Below are 12,188 nucleotides of genomic sequence, written 5' to 3' on the forward strand. Positions count from 1 at the left end.
CGTCCATGTATGTGCACACACAGTCACACGCTGGCCTGCAAACACACACACACACACACACACACACACTTTAAAATGTAAATGTTTTTCTGGTGAGGTCAGGTTCCAGGCTCTTGGCAACGTATCTCTCCTGTCCTCTATCCACCATAGCGCCAATAGACATCGTGAAGTCCCCCCCCCCCCATTCCCTCCCAAGAGAAAGACTAGAGGAAAATATAGCGGTGATGCTGGTTTGACCCACTCTCCAGACTCCAGACAGTGTTTTCTCTACGGCTGGTTATGACTTTAGCTGCGGGAGGTGATGGGGCCATGCCACAAATATTTCTTGGGGGGAATGGTTCACAAAACAAAACATAAAAGCCCTCTTAATTTTGGAGTAGATGAATGGCAGGGAGTTGAACGACTTAGCCCTGTTCCCCCCAGCTGTCAGTTCTCAGACAGGGAGGGTGGGGAGGCATTGGGCCTGACTATAGCTGTTGATACTGGTGAGTTTAAAAAAAAAGGTTTGACTTATTATAAGGTTTTACTATTCTTTACACTCTTTACATGGGGATAAAAACAACTAGCTAATATCCAAATGGAGATAATAAGTTAGCAAAACTAACATCATATGATGTACATCAAATTAGACTTTCAAAAAGAAAAGAGAGAGAGAGAGAGAGAGAGAGAGAGAGAGAGAGAGAGAGAGAGAGAAGAATGCTAAAAATATATCAGACAGGGATCTTGTAAAAACAGATGTCTTATGATCAAAAGTAGCATTTTTTTTTTTTTTTTAGATATTTTTTGGGGATTTTTATGCTTTATTGATAGTGCAGAGAGACAGAGGTGAAATGGGGCAGAGAGGGGAGTGACATGCAGAGAACGACCGCGGGTGGGAATCGAACCCGGGTCTGCTGCTGGGCCCGGCCCGGGAGGGGGACGCCTTACCAACTGAGCTAAAGGCGCCCCCGAAAGTAGCAGTTGTTTTGAAAGGAACGACATCCAAATGTATTTTGAAGAAAAGGTGACAAAAAACGACTTCACAAATGAGAAAATAAATCAAAATCAGGCTGAGGAAATTATCATAGATTCCCCTTATTTTTTTACATGAACAATCAAACAATATAAATTACATATATTTACTTTCCGGCTTCCAAAATGGTGCATTTACATAAAGCATAAAAAAAACACATTAGCCAATATCTCAAACCTAAATAACCTGTAGATATAACTCCAGCTTCAAAATAAAATCAGAAAAAAACACAAACATAAACACGCACGCACGCACACCAAAACACGCGTTCTTTAGTGGAACAATGTTCAACCAAGCAGTGGTAGTGGTGGCTCATGCCCTTGGCAAGGCGAGATAAGGCTATCAGCTTCCATCATCGCTAAACAAGATTGAGCAAAGTACATTAAGCAGAAAAATACAAACAAATTACAAAGGCTTGAGGCTAGGGCTCTTTATCTAATGTTTGTGGGGACCGTTGGAGGGAAATGGGCCTGCATCTAATAGATCCTGTCCCACCACTTCCACACGGCCAGCGAACAATACACACCGCCATTATCTCAGCGCTAATGCTATCCTTCCTCATGTGCAAAACAAGCCTTGCAATCTCAAAACCCTACTGCCACTGTGGCGACCGACATAAATACGACGTGCAGAGCTCAGACCAAAGGAAAAAAGATAACAATGGCCATATCACACGGGGAGGCGACGCAGACAGACAGCTGTTTGAAGGAATCTATAAGAGCTGCTGCTGAAATCTATCCTTAAAGTGTAATAAAACAAAACTTTCTACAAAGTGATTATCCAATCGGTTTTAGACTGGCTTGGTAAGCTACTTCCAATCACACCATTTAGAGGTCTCTCTGCGCCACAGAACCGGCTACTCCAACAAGCAGTTCGCATTAGCTTTTGTTATTGATCTGATCTCCTAAACCCTCGCTGTGACCCCAGAGGTCATGATTTATGTATAAAGCAGCTTTTTTTCAAGAAATCCATTTTGCTGTGTTGAGCCCCCGATGTATACAATGTCTAATGCTGCACCACGCCGGTAATCAGAGAAAGGGCTGCGTGTTTGATTCTGACCAAACCCACCACCCCTCCCCTCCCCTTTATAGTTCACACCCCTCCTCGACGACTTGTCTCACAACACCTCAGCTCCTTTAATCAATACCACAGAGCTCCTGGTTCAACTGGATTCCTCCGCCTACTCTTCCTCCTCCTCCCTCCCTCTCTTCTCCTTTCTTTTTCCTCTCCCTCAGTCCCTCTTCCCTCGCTTCCTCACAGCAGGATACACCTCCATCAGGGCCACTGGTAGCATCGCAGCAGTGCCAGGCTTCTGAAGGGTGGGTCAGGATGAAAGTGTGACGACAATACAATGGAGAAAAGAAGATGCCAGTAGAAGACAGAATGAAAAGGAGGAGCCAGGGAGAGAGGGAAGAATGAAAAAGAATGTTTGGACTTGTGGACAGACTGCCTAGCTGCGATCTCAGAGGGCCCCACTCTTGTCTTGCCGATGTCGATAATGGAGCGTGTGTGTGTGTGTATGTGTGTGTGTGTGTGTATGTTAGTGTGTGTGTGTGTGCGCGCGTGTAATAAAGGTCAGGAGAAACAGGGAATGGGGGGGAGGGGGGAGTGGGTGTGCGAGTATAAGAAAAGGATTATCTTACTAAAAAAACTGGGTGTTTTAACAAACACTATTGGAAAAGAATGTTTCATCTACAAAGGCTAAAGCTCCCGGTGCAACCTCTCTGAGACATTTCCCAGATGTCTAAGGGAGAAAAAGAAAATGGCTTGATAGAAAATAATAAAGAAAAGGGAGAGAGGGAGTTTGGTGTTTACTGACCCACGATACATCAGTTAGTTATACAGTATAAAAAAGTAAAAGAACTAAAAATTAAAATTAAAAAGTTGAATGCATTGGTGAATGGGAAATTAGATATGAAAGTGACATTTGCGTCGCCCTCAAAGCGGGGTCTCGGTGACAGAGACGTCACAGCGCTGGTAATTAGAGCTGGCAGAAAGGAACGCGTGCGTGGATATCATCTATTGTTCCTCATCACTCTAATGAGCTTAAATGTCTTTGTCTTTATTCATCAGTTCAAAGGTTGCAGAGTTGCTGCAAATACAGTCACTAATGTTTTAATATATCATCTATAGCTAGCTTCATCAAGTGAGTGAAGGTCTGGTCGCGTCTTTCCCCCCCAAGAAAACTCACTGCTCTTTGTGCCCTATGAGCCATGTGCTACTTTGAGGGGGCAACATCTTTGTCATGGATAACTGTACCTAACACTGTACTTTATCTTCTGTTTCTACTACTGTAATGTAGATATTGAGAAGCATCTGATATACAGACATAAAGAAAAAATAATGTATTGTCTATCACAAAGTGACAACAATTGCCTTCAGTTAGTGGCTCAAACAACATCAAAACAATATACATACCACTCAAAAAATCACACAAATTAAATTCAATAAAACGGTAAAAGCACATGTGTAACGTAGAGCTCCATTACAAAGAAGTGTCTATTAAGAAAATTTAAACAATTGGAGATGGAGAATAACAGCTACTTAAGCGTATAAAAAAATCTAATTGTTGTGACACCTCAAGTAGTTTGAAAGACAGAGAAAAGGAGTTTATTATGGATGGGAGCAGTGAGCTCGGTGTTGAAAGGAGGGCAAACTGGGGCAGAAAAAACGAGAGGCAGAGGTGTGTGTAAGGAGAACCGCGATAGACCTGTTATCATGTAACCGAGGCCCTGGTCTGACCTGACCTTGAACACGCTTTCGCGCACACACACACACACACACACACGCAGGGTCACGGGGCATAAAGAGCCACTGTGTCAGGTCACAAAGCACAGAGAGAGGGATAAAGGACTTGAGGGATGTGATATGACTAATATGAGGGGTTTTGCCGGGCCTTCGGGGGGACTGGCATTGCAGCCAGGGGTGACTGACACTGCTGATCTGTATCACACACATCAGAGCGGATCACACAGCAGAGGAGACGAGTCCAACCACACACACACACACATGAAGTTTATGGACACACACACAAGCTACCAAATCCAATTTTTTTTTCTCCAAAATGCACACATACAAGGACGATTCGAACATGAAAGACACAGTATCTAAATGACAAAACTACAAATCTAAAATGTTTTTATACTTTTATCCTTTAGGTTTTTTTTTTACTCACTCTCTCTAGCTGGCCTTTGAAGCCGGGCACAAGAGGACACAAGGACGTCATCTATTCTATGAAAATATACCATTACCAGTCATTGATGTCCAAAAGTGAACAATCCACTACCCCCCGTCGCCGCTGACAAAACTGTTATTTCACCCCCTTAAAGAGCGGGTTCAAAGATCAGCACCTAGCAGGATGTGACGGGGTATACGCTGTGGCTTGCATGTCTATCAGGTTACACACACACACACATCAAAAGACACACACCGCCAAATACACAGCCAGCGATGAGAGCAAAAGGAGCCAAGGATTGGGCCACATTGTCATTCATGCCATTATCACTACAGCCAGGGAGGGGATGGACGGCTCATTTTTTTTTCTCTATCATAATTGGGCTTTTTTTTCCCTCTCCCCTCCCCTCTCTATCAACAATGGTTCTAAAGAATATGATCTCTTCCTTTGAGTCTTTTGAATGGCTCCAAACATTCTCCGAGAGAATCAAAGTGCAGAGAGGGGTCTCTCTAGGTGCGTCAGCTTCTGGGAATGATCCGTAGATGGCACTGTTGGCTCATGCTACGGGCTCTGTGGCCTGCACTGCAAAAGGAAGAAGGAGGGAAGAGTATATCCACTTAAAACTCATCAACTCCAGATCTGAGAAAGAAAAAAAAAATGTCTTTCATCCATGCTCGAGTATAATTTGCCAAATATAATCCTTTAACTTCTAATTAATTCAAAGTGCTAGAAAGAAATCTTTCAACATATCACACTTTCGGAAACGGAACACTTTTTTTTCCCATGCTAAACTGCTCTTTTCCAGTAAGGTTGATTTAACAGCTCATTATCAAAAGAAGTGTTTTTTCTCTCTCTCCCCTTCTGTCGTTTCATCAGTAAACAACAACAACACAAACTTTATGGTTGGAAAAAATATTCTGCCTCGTAGTTGAATTTAGCTTGAGTATGACCATAAAGCACAACTTTTTAATAGGAAATCTGAGTGACAGAGTTGTTTTTCTTATTTTTTTTAATACAGGGGATGTATTAACTTTAGTTTACAACTTTTTACAATGTTGAACCATGGAACGAGTTACTAAACCTTCCAATTAGTGAGAATGCCAGAAGAGTGAGTTCAGAGAGTGGTAAATTGAAATTTGAGATAAGAAAGTTGTTCTCATGGTTGACATCACTCAGTGAGCGAGAGAGAGAGAGGAAGCCTGTTGTTTATGGTGCAGGTCTGCTGATGACGGCGAGAGGGGTAAACGGGGAGACGACTGGAGGTCTGCTAGCCCCCGTGAGGGCCCCATGGGACTCCAACTGCCCTGATCTATGGCCCGTCTGACTGCTGAGGTCAGACCAGAGAAGTTCCCTGGAAATGGGAAATTAGTAGCCTTTTACAATTAGAACCCTGACCACAGGCTAGAGATAGTATATTGCATCATTACATGTACCGGAGAGATGTCCGCTGTTTGAGAGAGCGAATACCCAACTCATCGCAGCCCGAAACCCAGACATCGGAGTGTGTGAATGTGTTGCGTACTCAAAAGAAAAAACACACAAACAAGAGCTTTTCTCATGTAGCCACACGTGTAAAGCCTGCGATTTATACAGAAGACGACAAAGAAAGTCAGGCAGAGGGCGCGAAATGCCCTGAGGCAGGCTGACTGGCCCTTGCCACCCAGGCGGTGTGTGCGGACACGCAGGGGCCCTGGAGCAGCCCTCAGCTCTGGATGAACATGTCTCCACACAGACCTACGTGAAGCACCGAACAACCCCCCCCCCCCCCCCCCCTTCTCTCATTTACACCACGTCAAGCCAACTCCCATCTCAACAACAAACTCCTATCCACCATCCCATAAGAGGCTCTTCAATTTTGATGCTGCAAGCTACAATGAGAGGTTGTGTGTGGGGGTTGCAGAGAGGGGAAAGAGTGTTACACAGGATCAATCCCACACCCTGTTTTGCGCTGACAGCAGGGAGAGCTGTTGCTGTTGTTGAAGTGTGCGTCCAGGTAGTTTCCTCATGGCTGCAGGCGGTGGAGGTAGGCAGGCAGTGCCAGCGGTGTGTTAAACACACACGCAGTTGTCTCAAACCTGTCAGTCAGCCGCCCTGCACCCCGTCAGACCACCGAGGTCTCATATTTAATTTGGCATCAAATGATTTTTTTTTCAACGTCCTGGCAAAAGTGGTATTTGATGAAATATTAATTTGGTGATTAATTTTTGCATCTGATCTTCTGTCAAGTGAGATAAAAAAGAAAAAAGAATGGATTTTTTTTTTTGCCTTTTCTGTGAAGCCAGTTGTTGAAGGGCACCTCACTCCAACTTCACACATTAAACTTTGATGAACTGATACAACTGGCACACTATTTTCACTTAGATGAAAAGAAGACTTACTCCACTATGAAAGTGAAATCGAGACATACCAAATAAGACAGACTAAAAGCAGTAACATGGCCTTGTAATCTCCTGAGCAGCTTGGTTGCACTTTATAATAGGTGCTAAGGGTTGTTAGTGTACAGCAGGCCAGATGAAGCTCGACAAGCAGGGTCTGTTTAAGACAGTGCTGATGGGCTCCTAAGTGACTCTGAATCCACAGAGAATGACTTGTAAAACATCGCACCGGTGTGACATATGTCATGAACCTTGGCCGAGATGAGAAGTTTAGTAGTGCTCTGAGAGCTTGTTCACTAAAAAGCAGTGGAGCATATGTCAGTGGTGGCAAGGAATCAAAACAAAGTCTACTTTTGTATACGCTCAATGGAGCATTACAACAGTGAGTTCACATAATTAAAGTGTACTTTACTACTATCCTGAATGTGATTCACTACCTATGTCATTATTGTGTGAGGCCTCTTTATGCTCATCAAGTGTGGAGAGAAAAAGTTTTTTCCAAGAAGTCTTGTGCAATCACTCTATGAAACTAACTCTCACTCAAAAAATAAAAAAGTATATTGATATGCGTATATGTGAATGTGTGTGAGCATATTAAATTGCAGAAAAAAAATCTTAACACGGCCAATAAAATTATATAAAAGTAAAGGCCTATTAATGAACCTAATTATAGTCACCATTAAACGGCCCTTTAAAGTTAGTTTTAGTTTAATGTTACATTCTTTAAAATAAATGGACTATTAAACCTGAGTTTGGCAGGTGGCATGACTGAGGACAATAGTGAGATGGCAAAGCCTATTTGTTTCTTCTGTATGTGTAAATAAAGTACTGTAGGTCCACACTGTTTCTAAATTGCATGTGTTCCATCCTATATGTTCAGTATATGGCTGTTTGAATTCATTTGTACCTCTATGTCTGATGATGCTGATGCAGTGCTGGGGACAGACAGGCCTACCTTGACGAGGTGCAGCAGCTCGTACAGGTCCTCCACCTCATCCCCCTCTGTCTGGCTGTAGGTCCTGCTGATGTCCAGACTGGAGCCCTGAATGGTGCGTCTATACAGGGGCAGATCCATGGCTTCAGCATAGAGGTCTATGGCCTGGTGGCCCACTGTCTGGTACATGTAGCTGTCCAACTCATCTGTGGCACAGGGGGTACAAAGTTGGTTAAGCGATAAGCCACTGACCATGAGTTGGAATAATCAGTGTGTGATGTTGCTGTTGTTTAGGATAGATTATATACATCTATTCGATAGATAATTGATATTGATTTATCGTTAACGTCAGTTATTTGGTTTGAAAAATATCAGAAAAAAAATGAAAATTGGCATCCTGTATCAGTGATTCTTGAGAAGTGGGACAAAACAGGGTGCAATGTTGAAAAAATACAAACCCTATGTTTCGGCAAATCAAATTACATGTATGTATCCAACATATACTAAGCTACTGAGCTAAGCTTTGACACAACCTCCCAGCTTTTTTTTTTTTTTTACCGTCAGTGGCCTATCACCACCGTCAGATGTCAATTCCGTCAGATTTCCTGTCTGACGGTGTTGACATATTTATGGAATTTATCTAGTAGCCATTTGGTTTTTCTGTTGATGTTAGGTGCTAGTATGAACTACTTCAGGAAAATAAAAGGATCAAAAAATTTCAAATAACTTCTCCAGAAATTGTAAGTCGGTGTTGACATATCATGGTTGTGACACAGGACTTTCAAGATTCGGAATGTAAAATATTCTGAAACTACAACACTTATCAGAGCCTGTCTGATTCTAATGTACTCTGCAGAGGTAGAATTTGACAAAAGGTCCTTCAAAGTGACAGCTGCCCCTTATTTCGCCTGATTTTATTACATTTTGAAAATAATGAATGAAAAGTCTGACGGTGTTGACTTACAGTACAGTGGTCCCACCACTTAGAATCCTTATAAAACATAAGTGTGTTGTAGAAAAACTGTTTTTATTGATATGAGGGATTATTTAGTGTTGCTTTTGATGAAAAAAACGTTTTTTAATCATTAAAGTACATTTTTAATAGGTTTTATTGCATATGAAAGATTGAAACCTTCTCTGAGGACACACTGTTTTGGGCGTCTTGAGAAGATAACAAGTGTCATATATTTGACATAATAATGATAAAATTTTATTTAAGGGGATAATTGTGCTCCAGACATTTTATTCTTAATCCCTAATAACATCTACAACTTCAAGTATTTTTTGTTTTAAACATAACAACAGTTATATATGGAAGACGGCCTTTTGTCCCGGTTCACAAGAATCACTGATATACCGAAGTGATGTCTTTAATTGCTTTGTTCAATAGTCAAAAATACACGATATTCAATTGACTACGATGTAAGACTGGCAACAGCTTCAAAGCTTTACATTAGTTAAGCTATAAACATAAAATATTAGGAATTTGGGCTTGAAATTTTACTTTGACAATAAAAATTTGTCATCAACTGATCAATGAATCGCCTAATTGATGCAGCCCCGAACCAAGGTATATCAGCTAGCATGCGACAAAACATTCCTGTAAGATTTGGAGTACATAAAGTTCTGCACTTTTGAACAGTTCTTTTCAGTTTGTTGGTCATCAGAAGTGCAGCTGGCTGGCCCATATCACACAAACCCCAGCAGGGCATCTTCTTCCTCACCTGTGTTAGCAGGACGGAGGTTGGCCAGAGCTGTGATCTGGTGCCCGGCAGCGACACACTGCATCATGTTGTAGCAGCTGTCTTTGCCCCCACTGAAACACAGCATGAGAAATAGGGCACAGAGGTAAAGGGAGTGTTTGAATCATTAGGATTGCAAACCCATAGCCTACATAATCAGGGCTGTACGGTTAGTGATCTGATCTGGGAATGTGAAGCAGCAGCAGCATTTATATGATGAAGAACTTGTTTTTTTCCGGTACTCACTAAACAGAAGATGCCCTATTCTGAACCTTCTTTACCAGACTCAGGGCTCCTACAGCTTAAGGTAAGTTAAAGCCTATTAAGACTAAACAACAGTTTTTTTAATAAACTCAGACTTAAATAAGACCAAAGCTAAAATAAATATAATCAAGAGAGAACAACACGTTCACTTTGGGTTAGGGACTATTTTTGCATAAAAACATGACTTGTTTGGTCGATTGTAAAGGTAAGAAGATCTGCTTCATACGTTTAAAAATGTATAATTGTATATTTTTATTATAATAATAGCATTATTGTTCTTATTTCGTATGTCATGGTATAGCTGGTAAGGTAAGGTTGGGTTGGTCTGTTTGTTTTTTTTTCTGTTTATTTCAGGGTCCTTCATTCAAAACACACAAATAAAAAGCCTAATATAATAATCATTAGCAGTAGCCTAGTAAAGATATTAACATATTCAAAGCATGTTAAGACGTCTTAAGGATCTGTAGGAACCCTGCAAACTATATCAGGTTAGCTACTGTGTGCTACACTTTTTCTCAGCACCCTAAAAATCGTTAACTGTGGACTTGAAGTCTTCTACAAGTGACATGTTATATTCTGGTTAATTAAAGAAAGTCACGGGCGATATACGACACTTAACACCTTATAGGAACAAGTTATGCAGCTGAGATTCTAGTCACTGTCATGCTAAAAGGAAACAATTGCAGTGATCGAAGTGAGAGAAAAAGAAGCGCGATTACCTTATTAACGCGACCACTTTCATGTTCTTACTTATGGCTCAATTTGGTCTAATGACATTAAATGTTTATTGCTGCACAGTGCACACTTCACTATAGTGGGACCTGTGCTTAGCAACCGGTGCATGCATGTGATGTACACAACCGACATGTGAAAGCTAGACTTCCTGGTTCTCGAAGGACCCCTTCTCTATGACAAGCTGCCCTCGAATATGCCTGATAGAAATTCGATCCCAAGCTTTTTCTTTCTTTATATTAGATAAAAAATAAAAATGTTGCCATGGCCATGAATAAGTACCTACAGTAAGGACAGGTCGAAAGTGAAAATGTAATAATAAAAGATATATGAAGATAACATAATGTATTTTCTCATTCATTAACAGCACACACAAACTACTATGCAAGCATTTATGCACATATGCTCAATTTTTCTGACTATTATTATTTCACATGTAGCCTAACATTTGAATTAGATGTAAGACATCTTATGTGAAAGCAACAATTTCACATGCAAAACTACGTGGAAAGTATTTCACATGATGAATTGAATTTGTCTTGTTTAGTGTTGTCTATAGTTTTTTGAGTTGTCAGATATCACATCAGTTAATTTTAAAAAATCTGACATTTAATTGCTGCCAATGCATACTATAGCCTTGTACAGTGTAACCAAAGTGGATGGGCACTGTAACTGTTAAAATAACTGACATACATCCTTTGCCTGATGTGTCTCAGGAGGACCAAAGGTCCATGCACTGGTATTCACACACAGGTTGCACTTTTCCTCTGAGGGAGCCCTATCATGCTCAGAGGAAAGCCTTTGATGCTCTTTTTGCTCTCTGTTGTTGTGCCAGGGCAGAAAAATTGCGCTGCTTTTGTGTGCTTCCCTCACCTTCTACCCCCAAGCAGGCCAAAGGCAACAGATTTTGTTTGAGTGTACAAAATTGAGAGAGACGTCTCTTCATCCCGTTGCTTTTAACTATGGTTCCCTTTTTTTGTTTTTGTTAGTTTTTTGGTTTATTCATCCTGAATATACATGGTAACATCTACAACCTGCAGATGAGCTTCATTTGTGCTGTGGTATATGCAGTACAGACTTAGAGCAGGGATCTCTTTTCAGTTTTACAAAATAAATTAGTACATAATACAATATGCAATGTTTTTTCAGTTGGATATATTTCCTTTCATTCCTTGTTACTTTCTTGCCGTCTTTCTTAATTTACAGTATTTATGTATCACTGTTCAATAACAGGAACCATTATTTATGTATTCTTTAATGTGGGTGTAATAATGTAATGTGGGTGTAATAATAATATATGCTTCCATCCATGAACTCTGATGCATTGTATTGTTATCCCTTGATGGAAATATTCCTCCTTAGTCACTGCAGGTCAACCAAAATACAAATTGTGCAGCCCCATAACTATGTGACAAGAACAACTACAAATGCATTTGCAAAATGAATATTTCACAAAATGTTGGACATTTCATATGACAGGATGACAGTGATATAGATTTCCAAATGTTCCTTTGACATGTTGGTTTGAAAAATGGCCTTGTCTTGGCGGGAGCAGGACACACCCCCCTGGGTCTGGTTGTCCTTCAGTTTTGTAAACTCATTAATATATCGCCTATATTTTTCAATTGTCTGAGTAACACTTTATAATACAGCTTCACCGCCTCTGGTCATTTCCATGAGAGCCCAGGCTCACAGGATATGACCAATGCAAATTTGGTCACTTATCCGTTTAATTCAAATGGTTTATAACCCAGACAAATAAAGAGGTGTATTGTTCCCATTTTATTTGTGGCAGCATTTTGCTGACGTAAAGGAGCATTTTACGTCCGTATTGTTGGTGCGATGGGGATAAAATGTGTTGATGGATAGCCCAACCGAGACACAGCCAATGGACGTGAATATGAGACGCATAAATATGAGAGCAAGGCAGCAGGAATCAAATGACACCCTTGGC

The 12,188-nt window shown here is 41.0% G+C and overlaps 1 protein-coding gene across 1 annotated transcript in view; it reads right to left on the reverse strand.

Annotated features, from left to right (window-relative positions):
- Positions 1 to 10,358, reverse strand: part of dph6 (diphthamine biosynthesis 6) — a 63,278-nt gene extending 52,920 nt beyond the window's left edge. Inside the window, exons 1-3 of the mRNA XM_080041968.1 lie at positions 10,222 to 10,358; positions 9,221 to 9,312; positions 7,518 to 7,702 (exon numbers count right to left, since the gene is read on the reverse strand). Coding sequence (XP_079898094.1) covers positions 7,518 to 7,702; positions 9,221 to 9,312; positions 10,222 to 10,244 — 300 coding nt within the window. The 5' untranslated portion in view covers positions 10,245 to 10,358. The remainder of the gene's footprint in view (positions 1 to 7,517; positions 7,703 to 9,220; positions 9,313 to 10,221) is intronic.
- Between the last annotated feature and the right edge of the window lie 1,830 nt (positions 10,359 to 12,188).

Source organism: Ammodytes marinus (assembly GCF_949987685.1).
Source record: "Ammodytes marinus genome assembly, chromosome: 15".
Lineage (NCBI taxonomy): Eukaryota > Metazoa > Chordata > Actinopteri > Uranoscopiformes > Ammodytidae > Ammodytes > Ammodytes marinus.